The sequence below is a fragment of the Myripristis murdjan genome, chromosome 17, assembly GCF_902150065.1.
Source record: "Myripristis murdjan chromosome 17, fMyrMur1.1, whole genome shotgun sequence".
In the NCBI taxonomy this organism is placed as follows: Eukaryota; Metazoa; Chordata; class Actinopteri; order Holocentriformes; family Holocentridae; genus Myripristis; species Myripristis murdjan.
The window spans coordinates 725,700-746,453 of NC_043996.1; the positions used below are offsets into that span (position 1 = coordinate 725,700).

Below are 20,754 nucleotides of genomic sequence, written 5' to 3' on the forward strand. Positions count from 1 at the left end.
GACCCTTTTTCAGCCACTCTTGAAATCGGCATACATGTAATCCACTTAGCAACACCTTGCTTCGATAAATCACAACGCTCCTGCCCTCCGCGGGATATTTGGATGGGGGACTATTTTGGGAATACCTGGAGAGCAAAAGTTAAAATTTGACTGAAATGCGGTGATGCCTGAGGTATCGAATGTATACATAATTGAAGAATGAGCCTTATCGTTTCGTAAACGGCTTGAACCGTTGTTCTGTGAGGTGTGCACATAACCCAACAGACGAGGGAGTAACGTTAGTAAACTCAAAATGTTTAAATTGGAATTTGGCGTACCCTAAATTGTTATCAATACGAGTGTAGTGTATCCGGGCTGGGGAGTACTGTTGATGAACCATTCGCTATCTCGATATAGCTAAAAACCAGGGGCTGAAATCAAGTGAACTCGCAGTAACCTTTGGCTCAGCTCTTCTTTTTTCACTGTTTACTGTTGGGTTTCAAGGTAGTGGCTTGGGGAGCTTTGAGGCTTTGGGATGTTCATGTTGGAACAAAATTACTCTTTATACTTCTCCATAGTGAACTTGCCTGATTTTACATCTCCAGAACATAAGCAAGGCAAGGATAATGACTCCTCATAATTATTTGTCCAACAGTATTATTGAACTTGACAGATTCTTCTGTTCATTTTAACAACTGGATATTGTGGCTGAAACGTATGTTCCACTCTAATTTTGCTATATGTTTACTGTTCTGATGTTGTTCATGTTGTTTTTACAGTTCTTGACAAAATCTCCGCTCCCCTCCTCCTCCTTTAACAAACTTCATTACATCTTCTCCTACATGGAGAAAGACACACCCGGCTCGAGTAAAACAATCCTGCACTTAAATAATATGTCTGCTATCGGCATGAGCACATAGGCCTAACTCATAAAATATGAATCAAGACCTCTTGTGAATCTTTAAGCTTCACTCTTCCACATGGCGTAATTATCATGCAGCAAGCAGCACTTTCACCAATAAAATGTTAATTTTAAGAATTGGCTCCCCTGATATTCCCATAAGCCTCTTCCTCCATAAAAGCAAAACTGAAATCGTATTGGCTCAAGTGTATGCTGAATTGAAAATGGCTTCTAACGTTTCCAAAAAAATGTAGAGTCATCTAGAGTCATGTTTGATGAGATATGTTTTTACACATGGTAGCATTAAATTGCCAGATTTGTGAATGGTGGAGGCCCTCTCCTTCTGAGACAAGGGGAGGTACAGGAGGTGACCCAGGCTTCTCTCCTCCTCCACTGGTCTGGCTGCCTGTGCTCTCCCTTTCTCTGTCTGAAGATCAACACACAGTGGGGGTCTCCCACTCTGTGTGTGTGTGTGTGTGCGTGTGTTTGTGAGACTGTCACACACACACATATATGTATGTAATGGCCTTTAAAGCTACATGATGCAATATTACATGCATTTTGTTGAACTAAAACCCCTTGCAATGTCCGAGTCATCACTTCGGGTCTTCCTAAGTAAACATCTCCTCAGCTTGTGTCTAAACTGGGAAGTCAAAGGCTTGTTCAGACTGCTGACCCAAATCTGTATAGCAACCCATGCAGATAGGTTGGTGATGTGTGGACACAAATCTGAAATGATCACTTGCAAATGACAGTGTGGACAGTCTGTCTTAAAGATCTGACTTCAGAAAAAAAATCAGATTTTCCTGCAGTCTTAACAAAGTCTAAGGGCCCTTTTATATTACATGGTGTCTGTTTGTCTCAGTTTGTCTCAGCTTTTTTGGTTCTCCATTACTCAAAAGATTAGGATAGCGCCTAGTACTGGATACTGTTTTTGGAAACACCTCGGCGGAGGTTCCAAGTGAGTTAAGCAGACACTAACATGAGTCGTGAAATGCTTCGAATCATTGATTGCTCAGTGAGATATTGATCTGCGAGCCTTGCTGGTACCAGGGAATGCAAAAAGCGAGATTCATGAAATTTGCGTTATTGTTGCTAATCTATCTATACACACGTTTTTTTTCTCTCCAGCGAATAGCCTAGTTGTTAAAATTATTCATGCCAAAGCAGCTATTTTGAGTTGGCCTTGTTTTTTGTTTTTTTAGTTGAAAAGTCCGTGTGGGGCTCTGGTTGTGAAGGAGGGCTTGGACGATATGCTTATCTCCCAGTTTGATACTATGTATGTGATTCTATGTATTGTGATTCTTAAGTATTCTAAGTATTGTGATTTGATGGTACGATTTATTGCATTTTTTTGTTTTGTGAATTCTCTAGTTTGTGGTTGTAAAGTTTGATGAGCCTGTGATTATCCTGGAGGTCACTATAGGTTATATTATACAGTAACTTCTAGTTTCAAAAAATGATCTCACCACAGTGAAATGGCTCCTATGGGGGTTAACATCATCACACATAAATCAAATGTGGCTCATTGAATCCACAAGAGTCTCAGCTTTCCAGTCAAAGCCAATTGATGCAACTCCAAGACGGTTTAGGCCCCAGTCTGCACAAACACACCATTTTACAACAGGCCACAAGAACACATGTGGACTGCAGGCTTTGGGGCCCAAACTGCGGATTAGCAGAAGGTGGGCATGTCTGCAAAGGGGAGAGCTGTTGGTCCCCAGAGAACCCATTTTCATTCAGAGATCTAGAGGTCAGAGGTCAAAATGAAAAAGGGCATGCCAGATTTTTCCCTTGCCAAAATTTATTATTACCAACGGATTCCTTAGGTTGTCTATTTTCATATACCATCTATCTATAGTATTCTATCAGTTAAATTGATTCAGTCATTTAAAAACTTGATTCAAAGTTGTAAAGAAATTACAACACTTACACGAATTGACCCCCCCCCAGGCCCTAGTGAGAAGGGAGGGAAAAAAAAAAAAAAAAAAAAAAATTAACAAGCGACTATAGGGGCGTCACCATTAGGGGGTAGCCTGCTATGTGCAATGGAAAATAAAATCCTGACAATTAACTGGTACCAAAAACAAGGCACGTCTAGCAGATACTACCCATCTGTTAGTTAGTTAGTTAGTTCACAAGCAGCATTTTTAGAGACAGAGATGACTGGTTTGTGCAATATGTTTTTTGTGTGTGTGTGCGCGCGTGCAGTAAGACGCTAACATTAGCTAGCAGCATGCCAGATAGCTGTTATTAACTGAGCGAGTTGTAGTGACTGGAATGCATGCATTTGGATTTGCATGGAAGAGCCTTTCCATTGCATCAGAACATTTGTTTCTTATTATTTGTGTATCCTCTTGGCGTTAGATTCTTTTGTGTTAACAAAGATTAGCAACAATAGAGGAAGGCGGCTATGATGAATCAAAATAATGTCGTGTGTACGATGTCAAAAAAGATGTTGGTAAAAAATCCAGTGTCAGAAAGATGTTCATAACAGCCCCTCCCGTTAGCATTGAATGGACTTCCACGAACGAACCTGTTTAGACCGCTAATCCATATATAAATTATGATTGAGTCAATTGTGATTGTACCTCATGATTATATTTGACAAATAAACTTGATTGATTGAAATGTTTGATGGGTTCTTTTCACCAGACAGTTTACAGCCTGTTGCGATTTCCTGGATTTAGCTTTCTAAATTTCTGTTTTGCCCAAATCAGATCCTCTTTTGCCCCTCTCTTCACCCCCTCACTGCTTCAGCTTCATTCAAGCTTCTCTGAAACCACACATTCTGTAGATAAATGTATCAGCATTTCAGACCTATTGTGCAAGTAGCTCCGTTGCCTTAGTCAGCACTTTGGCAACACACAGAGTTCATTCACATTAGGTTATCTTGTGGCTGAAAGTCTGCAGCTTCACCACATTTTTGAATTAGATTTCAGAGACAACATAATCAAAGTAATCCAACAGGAGCCTTGTGACAGTGAAAGTGCACCCCTCATTTCCATTCCAAAAAACACATTTTTTACCTGAACTTTCAGTTTTGTACAAGCGATCGACCGTGAACCTGGGAGCAGGACTGACTTTGTTTACAAATGGAGTTTGAATTCTCACCACCCTCTAGTGGTCAGAAATTGCTTTGTGCAGCTTTAAATGAACCGTTCCACTTCTAATGTTTCATTGGCTGTTACGTCAGAAGTCACATTTGAGGTTGTCGTAGAATAAACTCACACCTGTGACCATGTAACAGTTATCTGAATTGAAATTAAACACTAAAACCCTTTGGCCACTTTTGATAAATTGTATTTCTGGATATACACTACTCACAAAAAGTTAGGGATATTCGGCTTTCGGGTGAAATTTCAGGATGAACCTAAAATGCATTATAACCTTTACAGGTGAACTTAATGTGACCTTCTGTAAACTTCTGAGACCTGAATTCAGGTCCAGACCTGAATCCCATAGAAAACCTATGGGATCAGCTGAGTGGCCGTGTAGAGGCTCGGAGCTCTGTACCCCAGAACCTCAATGTCCTGAGGGCCGCCCTTCAGGAAGAGTGGGATGCCATGCCTCAGCAGACAATAAGTCGACTTGTGAACAGCATGAGACGTCGCTGTCAAGCTGTAATTGATGCTCAAGGGCACATGACAAGTTATTGACACTGACATTTTTTGTTGTGGTATACCCACCACTGTTGTTGGCTTTTGTTTCAAGAAATTGTTTGAGATGAGGAAATCACCAGTGTATGCTTCTACTTAAATGCCCTTTCATGATATAATATCACTGTAGTGTGAACTTTTTATATTTTCCATAAATTTCACCCAAAAGCCAAATATCCCTAACTTTTTGTGAGTAGTGTAATTATTATGACAGTTATTTAAAAAAATTATTAATTGAACATTTTCATTTTCTCCCTTCATACCATTGAGTGTTACCTTTGTTTCATCAAAGCAATATGCCAAGGATACAGTGCTTTGCTCTGAGTTACTGAGAGGGTTTCAGTCCGTGTCCACACTTATCTGGGTAAATATTAAAATGCTGTTTTCCAGACTGTTTTCCACAAATAGCCCTATTGCACATGCACACAACTTTCATTCTACAACACAGAATGTGGAAACAGAGAAAAAAAGATGCTTTTTCACATTTATCTGGCTTATTGAGGACATGACATCACTATGCTTCTTATTATGCCTAACAAAACCTCTTAGCTGTTCTAAAATCCCTGTAAATCCTAACCTCTCCTGGCGTATTGCTAAAGTACGTGTGTGTACAAAATGGTTCTTGGACCATGACAAAGAGCACCACACTGAGGAAATGCAGATGTGTAATATTGCCAGCAGGTATGGCCAACTGTATTTTTTTTTTTTTTTTTTTTTTAAGACAGCTTCCATGATCATTATAGTCAACCATGTTATTCTTGTAAACCCTACTGAAGACAACATCAAACTCCACTGCCTGAGTGGAAATGCTGCCATAACACAAACAAATTCCTTTGTCTTTGTTCATGTGGCCATCTGGAGCAGAGTAATTCATTCTGTCAAGTAGAGATAAACTATCAGTGAAGCAACCGTGTAGACAAGCATATAGGTTCTTAAATGCTGCAGGAAGTAAAGCAGCCCTGGCTGAAACATGGTGGGCCAGCAGTCGCCTGACTGACTGAGGGCCTGTCCCCACCTGATATTAACAACCATCCTGACAAATCTGGATACAAGCTGACACCTCCTCCTCCCTCTCTCTCTGAAATGGTACATGTTTATTTGTATATAGAGCAGGAAAGTGAGATCCGAACACAAGTGTGCAGGCGAGACGCATTTGGAGGCGCATGTTAATGCCAGGTGTGGACAGACAAACTGACAGCTGTCCACTTGTGTTCAGATTTCTCAGGATGGTTGTTAATACCTGGTGGGAACAGATCCTGACTGACCGGGAACGTCTTAGGTTCACCAACTAGATATGCCCCACCCCACTGGGCCTGCTGGTGGGGCTAGTGGGAAGAGCAGAATTGACAAGTGTCATCATGTAGCCAACATGAATGTTGTAACCAAATACAGTATACAGTATTTTGGGGGTGCAAAAGCTCACATGAAAATGTAATGGGCTCAGTGAAGTCAATGTGACATTTAATGTTTATGGATAAGACCCAGCTTTGACAAACCTATAGTCAACAGCCAATAGTCCAGCCTGAGGTGATGCTGTTCCCTTCAGCAGCTAGTTACCACTACACTGTTTAGGTGGAGCTACACTCGGTCATGGTGAAACATTTCTGTGCTCATTATCTTCACTGATTTAATTGTTGCTCATTTATTAGGGTAACACTGATTAATTACTTTGTGTGATCATTTTTTTAAATCATTCTTTTTAATTTATAAGTCAGTCAACATTTTATTTAGTTGTTAATATTCTTATTATTTGTGACACGCCATGTAATGTGGGTTTAGATAAGAGCGCTACAAACTAATCACTGATACATTTTTTTGAGATATCACCGTTGACAATGGTTTACAGGTCCATGTGATGAATTCATCATATGGAAGGTATAAGGAGCCGCACAGCCATGTGCAGAGTTTGTTACTGAGGCTAGCTTTAGCTGCTGATACAAGCCAACTATCTTACAAAGCACACTGTCTCACATGCATTTAAGTGTGTAACTAATGACATTCCATTTTCACACATTAGAATTTGGTACTGATGCTATACTAACCACTTCAACAGTTAACATTACGCATTGAATCTGGGGGACACTTGCCCCACCAGTTTGAATGAGCATGATGACTCTGCCGTTTGTTTAATTGACAGGTGTAAAGACTAGTGGAGCAGGTGGAGAATTAATATAAAAACAGCTGGTAGTGTCTTCACAGTTCATCAGTGACTGAGTTTTATAAAACAGAATGATGTATAAGCATGGCTTTATATTAATCTCATGAAAAGAATGCTTATTCATATTTCTGGCTTTGTGCATACACACAGTCATGAATGTACTCAGAGCTTTGTACATCTGGACTTGAGATGTATGGAGGACTAAAAGGGACAGAATGAAATAAATAAATACATCTTTAAATAAATACTTAAAAGTGTCATTAATTAATTAAAATGGGAATTAAATAAATAAATGTGTCATTAAATAAATAAATATGTCATTAAATAAATAAATGTTTCATTAAATAAATAAATGTGTCATTAAATGTGTCATTAATTCATTAAAATACCAGTTCATTTAATGTAAAAACATATATATAATTATTTCATTATTTATTTAATTATTTCATGGACCGGTGTTGCAGTGCTTCATGAATTAATTTTATCTGTCAAACTCACCCATCAAAGTCAGTGGGCGGATCCTAACACCTGATTGGTTACCCGGCACAGCAAGCCAAGACAGATCGACTTCAGATAATCAATTGATGCAGAGCAAGTAAACATATTCTAGAGTGAAAGTTTTTAACTGTTTTGCTTAACCCAGACGCTCAGGTTGCATAACCTACAGCCGAGAGACTTTACTAAACATCAGGTAAAGCATGCTGCAAGAACTGAGGCTCTCTGCTTTGATGTGGACACACTACACCAGCACGGGATTTTACCTGCGTCTACACCGGCCGCCACCAGGGAGAGGAGGGAGCGCAAGCGGTGCAAACGTAAACAAACGAGGGGGAAGAGAGCCGGGATCCACGCTAGGCTACAGGCTACAGGCTACAGGCTACAGGCTACAGGCTACAGGCTACAGGCTACAGGCTAAAGGCTACAGGCTACAGGCTACAGGCTAAAGGCTACAGGCTAAAGGCTAAAGGCTACAGGCTAAAGGCTATAGGCTAACCCCTCCAGACCAGCAGGACCGTGGCTCTTGCTCTCTAATGTTCGCTCCCTCGACAACAAGCTGGACGAGCTACGCTTGCTAAGAGACACCCGCAGGAGAGAGACTGCTGTGTGCTTGCTTTTGCGGAGACATGGCTCCATGGAAACATCCCATCCCTGCAGGAGTAGAGCACTGAACATTGTCAGAGACCCTTCTCACCCGCTCCACAAATACTTTGAGCTGCTTCCATCAGGCAAACGGTGAAAAGCAAAACCGCTAGAATGAGCAACAGCTTCCTCCAGAAAGCTGTTAGACTTTTAAACTGCTGACTTTACCATCAGTCGGGGATCTTAAGTGAAAAACTCTATCTCATTTTGTGTGCACTACTGCTGTATGTGTAGCTTAATGACAATAAAGCTTGATTTGATTTGATTTGATATTCTGACACACTTGGTGGCGCAACCTTTACTCGGTTCAAGCAAATGGGGGATTTGCAGGAGCAAATGTTACTGCGGTGCGCGATGCGTGCTAGATAGGTGCAGCCACAAAATGTGGAGAAGTTGCCCAGAACTACTCAGAGAAGCAGTAACTTTAACTGGAGAGGCTCTCAGCAGAACTCCTCCGGCTCCGGCAGACTTCCAGGCTTCAGACCTAAGCAATCGATTGGGCTAGATTCACGTTAGTCCCGCCCACTGACTTTGATGGGTGAGTTTGACAGATAAAATTAATTCATGAAGCACTGCAACACCGGTCCATGAAATAATTAAATAAATAATGAAATAATTATATATATGTTTTTACATTAAATGAACTGGTATTTTAATGAATTAATGACACATTTAATGACACATTTATTTATTTAATGAAACATTTATTTATTTAATGAAACATTTATTTATTTAATGACATATTTATTTATTTAATGACACATTTATTTATTTAATTCCCATTTTAATTAATTAATGACACTTTTAAGTATTTATTTAAAGATGTATTTATTTATTTCATTCTGTCCCTTTTAGTCCTCCATAGAGATGTGACGTTGCCCAGAATGCCCAGGCCCGGTGACAGCCATGCCACAGGACAATACAGCACAGCAATTTAATGATAGAAAATCACTACCATGTCACTGTCTTAGAAGCACCACTCATAAACATACAGTGTAGGCACTGGCGTTCACTTCTCTGCTAGTCTGTGGGTGATAGCGCAGCAAGATACTTCTGTGTTTTGTGTGTGAATACTTTACAGCTCTAAGCATATGTGCGCTGTAGAATGTAAGCTCATACTTGACACTGCACTGTGGAGGGTCTTCAGCAACACACCTGCCACATTTGAAGTTGATCCGATGTAGTTTTTCAGACGTTAGTCGTGAAGATTAAAAATATGGCTGCTGGTGGCGCTAGAGCAGTGGCGGTTCTGCCCATGTTGCCGCCCTGGGCGAAATTACTGCCTTGCGCCCTTCTGTTCTAGCTGCTCGCGCGCGCGCGCGCAGCGAGAACTTCCAGGCGATAACGGCCGCTACCGGTGCTCCTCTGGCGGCTACACGCGCCCCTCCCAGATCAGGGGCGCCAACACCTGCACAAATACCTTTTTTGGAAAAATACTTTTTATATGGACAAAATCTTGTTTGCAAAAAAAAAGCCACCGGACAGCATCAGGCGGGCCGGCCGCGGCACTGGCTTGATGCTTACAGGTGCCGCGCCCACCCGGTCAGGTCTGCCGGATCTGACAGGTGAGCGGCGCACACATACTGCCATCCTCTCATTATAAATCAACTTTTGTTCATATGCGCTGCAGCAGCACAACGGACAGTGACACAGACAACATGGTTGATTATTGACTGCGCAATGCGGCCATTCGCCGGTAATTGCGGCATCAGGCGAGCCTACCTACTGGTTTATATGCAAGCACAATACATGTGTAGACCCCAATATTAGACGAGGGCGTTTTTTCAGGGCATTTTCAATGGAAAAAATATTGTCTTATATTCAGATGAATACGGTAATAGAAAACTGCTTTACAGCGAGGATGAATTTTTTTTTTTTTTTTTTTTTTTTTTTTGCGCTCATGCCGCCCCCCACGTGACATGAAAATATGCCGCCCCGGGCGGCTGCCCGCTTCGCCCGTGCCTAAAACCGCTACTGCGCTAGAGGAAAGCTCATGGAGTCACTAAAATTTCCAGGTTTCCAGGTGGAGGGGAAGGGGTGATTCCATGAGGCTGGATCAAGTCAGACAATTCCTGAATCCCAGTTCCGGGCGTCAGGTTCTGTCGACGGTCTTGGTCTCATGATTTCACACTAACCCTGAACCTCGGTCGGAGCGTGTGTTCCTCAGGTTTAGGTTATTTTCCACTGCTGTTTAAATTGTTCATACTTCTGTTTAAATTGTTCATATTTCTATTTTTTTATATTCCTTGTTTATAGTGTTTATATTGCTTACTGCTATTTCTTATCTGTGTATACTGTATATTTCTTCTAAATTTGCACATTGACCTACATCTATGCACATTTTATACACCCATGCACACGTTTTTTTGCACATTGCTTTTTGCACACTGGGTTGTAGTTAGATCTTATTCTGTTGTACTTACATCTTATTCTGTTGTACTTAGATCTTATTCTGTTGTACTTACATCTTATTCTGTTGTACTTAGATCTTATTCTTTCTTTTTTTTAATTTATTTAATCTGTAATCTGTGGATACTGCTGAAAAACTGCAAATTTCCTTCGGGATGAATAAAGTATCTAGGCTATCTATCTATCTATCCATCTATCTATCTATCTATCTACTCTAACCATGATCAATGTTGTCACCAAATTTCAACTATTACAACCACCACTACCACCATTAAAACATTGGTGGCACTAGAGGAATGGTCATGAGGTCACCAGAATTAACAAGTATCACCTAGCTAACATGAATGCAACAAACCTGATTGGGATATGTGTGCAACATTAACAATTTGACCTGTTGGTCGCACCAGAAGTAAGGTGATAGGGTCAGCAAAATGGCCAGATTTCATCCTTCAGCCAACGTGATGTCACCAAAATTTGTGGTGATCCACCGAATGGAGCTGACGATATGGCCCTCTTGACTTAACTGCTGACCGACTGATGCTGTGACGTTTCCTGTAGAATATGGTGCTCTGTAGTGCACACACAACACATAATCCTTATTGGGGATTGTACTTTATTGTGCACACATAGTTGTTTGGAAAGCAGCTGCATGAGCATGGTAGACTAGGCTTGAACACTAAAACCAAATTTGTCTTAGACAATTTATTGTGTTGTCAGTGCAGAGTATCAGTTCAAACAATGGAGTGAATGACGTGAGGACAAATCAATGTTTGCATTTTTAGTGTGCAGTAAACCTAATTAGGGCATATGTGTAGAAGATATTGCTAAGTAGCTTTTTCAGACTTTGCTGCTCATGAAGTTACCACACTATGAATTGGATTTTATGTGCTGGTGCATATCCAACTCCAGCTGAGGTCCAGTTGTGGATCTGTTTGATAAATAGAGGCCATGGGAAACCAAAATGTCAACAAAACACAATTTCCCATGAGCTTTGCCTTGGATATATCCAAAATATGGTCTGGCCCATGGACTAAATTTCATATGTTCTCTGTTTCTGACTAGTTGGCATCAGCACAACAATGAAGTTTGTTTTTATGGATGTCACATGACAGCAGCAAAGACTGAATTAACAAATAAATTGGGGAATTTGAGTTTTTGTTGCAACTGTGATTCATTATATAAGTTTACAGTGCATTGAAAGTATTCAGGCCCCCTTTTTTCGCTTTTGTTATGTTGCAGCCTGATGCTACAATGTTTTAAATTTGTTTTTTCTCTCATTAATCTATACTCAGTAACCTATAATGATGAAGTGAAAACAGAATTTTAGAATTTTTTGCAAATTTATTAAAAAGGAAAAACTGACATATCACATTGACATAAATATTCAGACCCTTTTCAACAACACTTGAAATTTAGCTCAGGTGCCTCCCATTTCTCTTGTTTGTTGCTAAGATGTTTCTACATCTTGATTAGAGTCCACCTGAGGTAAATTAAATTGATTGGACATGATTTGGAAAGGCACACTCTTCTCTATAGAAGGCCTCACAGCTGACAATGCATATCAGATTCTCCATTCCATTCTCAAATGGAAGAAGTGAGCAATCGTGGGAGAAGGGCCTTAGTAAGAAAGGTTACTGAGAACCCACTGGTCACTCTGACTGAGCTCCAGAGATCATGTGTGGAGATGGGACAAAGTTCCAGAAAGACAACCATCACTGTGGCCCTCCACCAATCTGGGCTTTATGGCAGAGTGGCTAAACGGAAGCCTCTCCTCAGTGCAAAACACATGAAAGCCCACTTGGAGTTTGACTCTCAGACTGTGAGAAACAAGATTCTCTGGTCTGATGAAACCAAGATTGAACTGTTTGGCCTCAATTCCAAATATTATGTCTGGAGGAAAGCAGGCACCGCTCATCACCTGCCCAGTACCATCCCAACAGTAAAGCATGGTGGTGGCAGCATCAGGCTGTGGGGCTGTTTTTCAGCAGCAGGGACTGGGAGACTGGTCAGGGTTGAGGGAAAGCTGAATGGAGCAAAGTCCAGAGATATCCTCAATGAAAACCTGTTCCACAGCACTCAGGACCTCAGACTGGGACGAAGGTTCACCTTCCAACATGACAGTGACCCTAAGCACACAGCCAAGACAACACAGGAGTGGCTTAGGGACAACTCTGTGAATGTCCTAGAGTGGCCCAGCCAGAGCCCTGACTTGAACCCTATCCAACATCTCTGGAAAGACCTGAAAATGGCTGTCCACCGACAGTCCACATCCAACCTGACCGAGCTCCAGAGGATGTGCAAAGAAGAATGGAAGAAAATCCCCCAGTCCAGGTGTCAACAGCTTGTTGTGTCTTACCCAAAAAGACTGGAGGCTGTAATTGCTGCCAAAGAGGCTTCAACTAAGTACTGAGTAAAGAGTCTGAATATTTATGTCAATGTGATATTTCAGTTTTTTCTTTTTAATAAATTTATAAAAAATTCTACACTTCTGTTTGAAATGAAGGGGGCTTGAATGCTTTGAACAACATCAAGCGCCATGCCCCATTCTGACCAAAACGTATGAAAAGTTAATCAGCTCTTTCTTTGCCCATGACTAACCCTTGCACAATTCATTCATAGCTTTGTGCAAACACACAATCAGATGGAATGGGGCGAAAATATAACCCCTGTGCAACCCTGCTGGTAGAGGTAATGACGATAAAACAACAAAAATGACTTATAATAGGCTAACAATTCAGTTGGCCGGAGTTACAAGTGCATGTGTGTGTGAAATTGGAGGATGAATGCAGGGATGCATACAGATGTATGTACACAGGCACACCTACTACTTCAGAGTGATATGTGCACACACTTGTATCTGCATGGCAGAGGCACTGATCACACAGTTGCACATACATACATATGTGGGACTTATAACAAAGAATCACACAAGTGTATATATTTTGTTTCACAGTTTCTGTGTGTGTGTGTGTGTGTGTGTGTGTGTGTGTGTGTGTGTGTGTGTGTGTGTGTGTGTGTGTGTGTGTGTGTGTGTGTGTGTGTGTGTGTGTGTGTGTGTGTGTGTGTGTGTGTGTGTGTGTGTGTGTGTGTACCTGCCAGGACAGAAGTGAAGGGAGAGTGGAGCAGCACAAGATCCATCTGCAGACACATAGCCATGGAAGACAGACTGAAAAGCAAACACAGGTACTCGTGAAAGGCACACACAGCAGTACAGTTGTTTGAGTCTAGTTTTATTCAGAATCTCCCTCCCATTTAAAAGGGTGACTGGCTGTTCTTCTGACTTGTTTGCTGGTTCCTGTCTCAGGAGGAGGTGTTTCAGTGGTGGGGTGAGTGGTCCAATTGGTCTTCCTGTTCCCGGAGCTGTGGAGGAGGAGTGAGAAGTCAGGAGAGACACTGTCTCATACAGAGGTAAATAGTTACACACATACACACACTTACAGACCCGTTTACTGTTTGTAGACAATGATGACGAACGTGAGCTGCACGCGCATTCTGGTAACGGACGTATGGCAGAGAATAATAGCTTGTCAAGCTATGCTAGGGCTTTATCTGTCAGAGATCGAGAATGCTGCACCAACAAACTTAATTTATCAAATGGCAACCGGCTTCCAGATCCATACACTATTTGTGAGTGGGAAGACAACTTTAGCAAATGGCCGAATATTCAGTGACCAGATATATATACATATTTGGTGGAGAAACCTAGCTTTTACACTAGAGAGAAGCTACGAGCATACAAATCACTTGATGCGTATGGTATGATTATGTTATCTGTGGTCATGTACAGACCGTCAGATACCAGAATATAGACTCTGAGTTTTGTGTCTTGAAGTCAGAAATCCTCCCCAGCCAAAGACAAGGACACATAATAAACAAAGCAGAAAACTACATCCTAACTGCGAGTTGCACCTGTAAGGCAGGCAGGATTATTTTGTGTTGTTGGCTTGCGTAGTTCAGAGTTCAATTGTTATGCAAACATGAATTCTGCAACTGTTTTTCTGTAATTTCAGATTTTACTTATTACTTTCCTCACCATATCAAAAATCTTAGGTGCATTGCTCCTGTAGCTTAGTCATAATCATGATTTGAAGCTAACTTTTTCATAATCTTTACATAGTGGCAATTTGGTCACAATTTCAGAAGCCATATTTTTTTATTTGCACCTAAAACCTGATCGCGCTTAGGTTTGATACATGCTAAAATGTTTATTAATTTAGAAGTTACAAACTTGTTAGTCATTTCCAAAATCTGGCTTAGAGCAAGTGTTAATTGCAAGCCTGGTCATAACAGATACTAATTGGACAAGGCGCTATGATTTTATGTCTTTTTTTTTTGTGGGTCTACATTTTACAGACTAGTGTTTATGCAAACCAGGCTTTCTAGTGAGATCACAGAGTAGACACATAACCTTACCTGATATAAAATGGGGACCGCAGACGTGAGCATTTTTGATCGTGTCCTCAGTCCAGTCGACACGCTTGATAGATTGAAGCCACAGCCGCCTTCAGTTGCTTTGAGATGGTCATGATCCGGTAGGTATCCTATAGAACCTGAGTCTGCCTTTAGAATACCGATGTTGACAACTGCACACACAACAACCCAACATTTTGATGCTTTAGATGATATTATTTAACGCTGTTAACTTGTCCAGCCAGGGCAAAATAGTAGTACTTCTATTACCAAACTGCGTGTGCAGCTTTTAGATGACGTAGGCTGTTAACAGGTCTATACACACAGAAAGAAGAGAGACCCACAGAGATTTCTAATTTTGCCTTCTCTTCTAAATACATTAATTTTACGCTACTTTGATAGGGGAGCACAGGGTGTGTACAGGTCCTTAGAAAGTCTTAAAGTGTCTTAATATGTCTAAATGTCCCCTAAAATGTCACTAGAAAGGTTTTTTCACACTCCCCTACTGAAGTTGGAGGTGTCTGTGCACTTCCCTAACATCTGAGATTCAGATGTACCCCGGGCCAGCTAAATTTGGTACGTCACAAATACCCAAGATTTTCTTGGAGACAGGGTAGAGAGAGGGGATGACACGCAGCAGAGGGTCTGGGCGGGATTTGAACCAAAGGTGCTGTGGCTTAGCCTTGCTCTTATATGGTATACACTCTACATGGTGAGCCACTAGGGCACCCCCATGTGTGTTTTACTTTCAAAATATCAGCCAGATCAACTCAAATGGCTGCTTCACATGAACAATATTGGTGTAACTAGGAGATTTTTGGAACAAAAAAAATCATGGTTAGATTTCTATATACCATACGATACTTCCACCGATACTACCAGCAGGCACACCGGCTTGTAATGAGGGCAAGATGTAGAGTTCTTTTTAAGCAGCTCTAAGGTAGTAACAGAGGTTTTTTTCATGAAAATAACTCATAAATATTTAATATGATGATCCAAGATTATTTTTAGGGGCTTAATAAATGGCTGTAGGGAGACTTCACAATTAATCAAGTTCTTCTTAGTCAACATTTGTGATGTTGTTCTGCATTTATACTCATCTGCTATGCTTACCTGTACTGAGCTCTATGAAAAAAGAGCCCTGATTAGAATCACCTAGCTGTCTAACTTAAAGGAATCTGGTTATAATAACAGTTCGTAGAATCATTTAGAAAAATATTCAGCCATATCCTTACCTAAAACATACCTCTGCACAGCACCAAATATATAGTTATTACCTTTACACTTTATACTCTATTTGAATAAGAAGATGATTAGTCCACAAAGCAGTCTTAAACAATGTCACATTTGCCTTAAAAAAGGTATTAAAAATTGTCTGATACTATAGACACTGTGGATCATTCATTCATAAACACACATACAGATACGTTTGAAGATCCAGTATATAGGCCTACACATCAGTAGGCGATGGAAGTCAGGCGTTAACACTGACTAACTTCTGCCCAAATTTGGAATTCCAGATCTTCTACATTGAGTCTGTGGGAAACCAGTGCATGGGCCTTTCACATAATCATCCCTGTCACAGTCTGATTGAAGCTGGCGTTTAAAACTGGTTAGCGAGCCACCATGTCCATTTATTTAGCTGATACACTGGAGTGTAGGGGTGTGTGTGTGTGTGTGTCTGTGTGTAGCTGTCATGTGACCTTTGACCTGCCCCTGTTAGAGTAGCGGAAGTTCCTGTCAGCCAAGATTAACACCTCTCCTCCCTCCCTGTTGGGCAGCCATCTCTCCTTCCCTTCTCCTCTTGCTTTTCCTCTTTCTTTCTCTCCCTTCTTCTTTTCTGCTCTCCTCCCCCCTCTTCTCATCTGGTCCCTGTTTTGTACCTCATCTTTTCTCCTCCTCCTTTCCTCTCCTCACTCCTTTTTCCTTCTCATCCCTCCTTTTTCTCCAGCTACTTTCATCTACTACTCTCTCTCTTTTTTCCTCCTCCATTTTTTTCCCTCTACCTGTCTTCTTCTGGCTAATCCTGTCCTTAACCTTTCTCCTTTGGCCAGTCACATGTGACTCTCACACACCACCTACCCATTCACAGAGAATGGATCAAAGAGAGAGACATGGGAGACAGATAGAAAACAGACAGATAGATACATGGATGGATGTGTGGTTTATGTGATTAAAGGAATAGTTCACCCATTTTGAAAAATGCACTGCAAAAAGTCAACATCTTACCAAGATTATTTGTCTTGTTTCAAGTAAAAATGTCTTATTTCTAGTCAAAATATCTCATTACACTTAAAATAAGACATGATCAGCTCAGAAATAACTTATTTTTAGACAATTTTCACTTGTTTCAAGTGAAAATCTACTTGAAACAAGTTAAAATTTGCTTGAAACAAGAAACAAATTCTGCCAATGGAACAAGCAAATTTTTACTTGTTCACTTGTGTCACTAGTAAAAATTTGCTTGTTCCATTGGCAGAATTTGTTTCTTGTTTCAAGTAAAAAACAAGTTATTTCTGAGCGGATCATGTCTTATTTTAAGTGTAATGAGATATTTTGACTAGAAATAAGACATTTTTACTTGAAATAAGACAAATAATCTTGGTAAGATTTTGACTTTTTGCAGTGTGTGATATTATTGCTCTTCCTCCCAGCTGTTCTGTAGGACACTAGTGGTGCTGTCTTCCTCTCATTGTTACTGAGTGCTGGATACTGGCTGGATGCTCCAAATGCTAACTGTTAGCCTCCTGCCATTGAGCTGAACTTCCCCTCAGCTAACATTTTTAAAATGAATTGCCTTAATCCATTTAAACAGTTAAATCTATTTCCCTGTGTCTTGCTCAGGTTGTCCACCACCCAGAACATCAACAGTTCCTATTGTGTTGGCTCACCTAAACAGTATCAGCTCTGTCCAAACCAGGTACAGTGTATTTATTAGACCTTTATTGAGACACTAGTTTGTGACAATGCTGCTGTTAATCAGGTTAACAGCTGCTCAACTTCAGCTGCAATAGCGGCTATGCAGCAGCTCTCCTGGATCACCTGGATCCTGTTGATTACACATTCAAGTGTTAAAGGACCATGTGAGTGATTTTGCATGTTTAGTGTCATCATCTACAAACTGTATGCGCTTTATGTGTCTGCTAATCATTTCCCAAAGGAAGCCATCATATTTTAGAACTCTATCATTTTCCGTCCCTTTCATCCAGCCATTGTCAATAGCCTATATGAAAGCTGATTGGTTTGTACCCAGCCACCTCTGCCTGGATCACATCCAGACATTTTCCAAACAGAAATTGTTGAGCATTTGTTTACTCACTCTGTTTTAGGAATCTCAAATCAAAGCTCATGTTTATGTGTTTCCTCAGCCCTGTCCCAGCCCTAATGTCAGCTTCAAACAGCACCAGTGCTCCCAGTTCAACTCCAAGGCCTTTGGAAGAAGACACTACCAATGGATCCCTCTGTACCCTGGTATAACATGTCTGTCTGTGTGTCTGTCTGTTGATCAAAGGAGACACAACCATTTGAAGCTGCAGAGTCTTTGTAAGGTCTCTGTCTCTTCATGCTATATTAGCATAATATTGGAAATCAAGTAGAAAAAAAGCTTCCAGTTGGAAAAAAAAAAGTTCATCTCAGCAGCCTGTAACTTTTCCTTAGAAACTCAACCTAAACCTGCTGAATTTACCTGTCACCAGCAAGGTATCCACAGTCAGGTTTATAGCTTGGCATAGTCACTTCACTTCAGAAAATGAGCAGTTTCAACAGTGTTTGTGCTTGACCTGAATAAATACCCTCACTTCACTTTTACTGCACAACATTTTGAAAATAAAATGTTTACTTTTACAGCCCAACAATTTTCCCATCTTTGTTACTTATTAGAAAATATTATGGGTAAGCAGGATCTGTTATGGATCTTTTCTTTTCTTTAACAAGGACTGCTCCCTGACCAGTAATGATAACACTGTGTTCACGGTTTAATGTTAGGAGGAAGTGGTGGACCCAGGTTTGGGGGCACTGTCACCAGTTTCAGGTTGGGTGGAATTTCAGGTGTTTGGGGTCGACAATCGACTATCTCTGGTTTTAGATGGATGTCATTCATAAATAATAATAATAAATAATAATAATAAACTTTATTTGTATAGCACCTTTCAAAACACAGTTACAAAGTGCTTTACAGATCAGATAAAACAATACAGGCAACGCCAACAACAACAACAAAAAAACCATAGTCAGGAGTGTAGATATAAAATAAAATAAATAATAATTAAGTAAATACAATAAAATAAAACAAGATAAAATACAGCAGTAAAAGTGGCAAGCAAGAGAGAGCTACTCTAAAAAGGCCTTCCTGTAAAAATAGGTTTTGAGGTGTGACTTAAAAGAGGGCAGTGAGTTAGCTGACCTTAGCTCCTCAGGCAGGGAGTTCCAGAGCTGTGGGGCTCTGATAGAGAAAGCCCGATCACCCTTGGATACTAGGCGGGCTGTGGGAATAGTTAAAAGGGTCATCCTTGAGGAGCGTAGGCAGCGACTAGGCTCATAGGGTACAAGTAGCTCTGTGATAAAAGAGGGGGCAAGGCCATGAAGGGCTTTAAAAGTAATAAGTAAAATTTTAAAATCAATCCTAAACTTAACTGGTAGCCAATGAAGGGTGGCAAGGACAGGTGTTATATGGTCTTGTCTTCTAGTGTTTGTTAGAAGCCGTGCAGCCGAATTCTGAACAAGCTGGAGACGGGATACGGTCTTTTGACTAAGTCCTGCATACAGAGAGTTACAATAATCCAGTCTGGAGGAAACAAATGCGTGGATGACTTTTTCAAGATCTGCTTGAGAGAGGAAGGGCTTTACCTTAGCAATATTTCTTATTTGGTGGAAGCAGGACTGAACTACTTTTGTAATTTGTTGCTCAAAGCACAGCTCTGAATCCAAAACGATGCCCAAATTACGGGCAGAGTGTTTGAAATTTAAAGATAGTGAGCCGAGATTCTTTTTTAGATTGCTGGTTTGGCTGGGGGGACCGAGTAAAATGAATTCAGTTTTAGATTCATTCAGCTGGAGGAAATTCTGAGACATCCAACATTTAATATCATAAATGACTCTTGTTGGAAAGCTTTTATTTCACTTACATTAATATAATGATGTCAGCTCAAGTAACATTATCTTCACTTCACCTGTCTCTCCTCTGCTCAGAGACTGTGTGTGTGTGTGTGTGTGTGTGTGTGTGTGTGTGTGTGTGTGTGTGTGTGTGTGTGTGTGTGTGTGTGTGTGTGTGTGTGTGTGTGTGTGTGTGTGTGTGTGTGTGTGTGTGTGTGTGTGTATGTGTGTGTGTGTGTGTGTGTATGTGTGTGTGGAAGGGCTTAGCCCGCCTTCAGTGAAACACAGAGAGCACAGTCATTTCGAAACTATTGTTCATATGGAAGGTTCAGTTCATTTTGTTCCATTCACCAAAATAATTGAGTCACTAGTTGGTTCAGTGGCTTCTTATGAGTGCTGTGTGCCTATATCACTTCTGAACACTGAGCCTCAAGCATAAAAGGGCAAAAGACAAATGCTTGGCGCTGTGAGCTTTTAGTTGCTTTGCCAGTCAGTTCTCTGCTGATTGACTGTCTGTGTGCTGCCTCTTTGTCACTTGCTTACACCTCCCTTATCCACTGCTCTAATATGTTACCTCCTGCTTATCTTCTGAGTGTAAATCTCGCTGGGCGGCCTCATCCTCTCATTCAAAGAGCATACATCTTCTTATTTGCAGTATTGTGTGATGAACTGACCATGCTCACACTACATGATAATATTCAGTCATTCAACAAGTAAAAATCTCTTGTTCACTGAATAGGATTGATTCAGTGAAGGAGGCTCATCCAAAAAACAAAGCGACTAAGTTACCTTACCCCTCAGTTCAGTCTCAGCTGTGTTGAAAAGATGTGAAAAACTGCTGCCTGCCACTCACACAAACATGGAAGTCATACAGAGATAATCCTTTTTGTGAATTGCGTGACTTCTTATACAAATTTCTTTGCAAAAAAAGAAAAAAGAAAAACAAAACAAAACTCTCAGTTAAAGTCATGCATTGTCCAGTTGAAAAGTAAATGTAACTGGGTGTT

The 20,754-nt window shown here is 40.7% G+C and overlaps 1 protein-coding gene across 4 annotated transcripts in view; it reads left to right on the plus strand.

The window, feature by feature from the left end:
* The window catches only part of LOC115375784 (ADAMTS-like protein 2), a 53,550-nt gene that overhangs the window by 340 nt on the left and 32,456 nt on the right, over positions 1 to 20,754 (plus strand). For all 4 annotated transcript variants that reach the window (XM_030075324.1, XM_030075325.1, XM_030075326.1 and 1 more), the window contains exons 2-5: positions 13,346 to 13,429; positions 13,551 to 13,654; positions 17,501 to 17,576; positions 18,025 to 18,127. In XM_030075324.1, the coding sequence (XP_029931184.1) occupies positions 13,346 to 13,429; positions 13,551 to 13,654; positions 17,501 to 17,576; positions 18,025 to 18,127 (367 nt within the window). The remainder of the gene's footprint in view (positions 1 to 13,345; positions 13,430 to 13,550; positions 13,655 to 17,500; positions 17,577 to 18,024; positions 18,128 to 20,754) is intronic.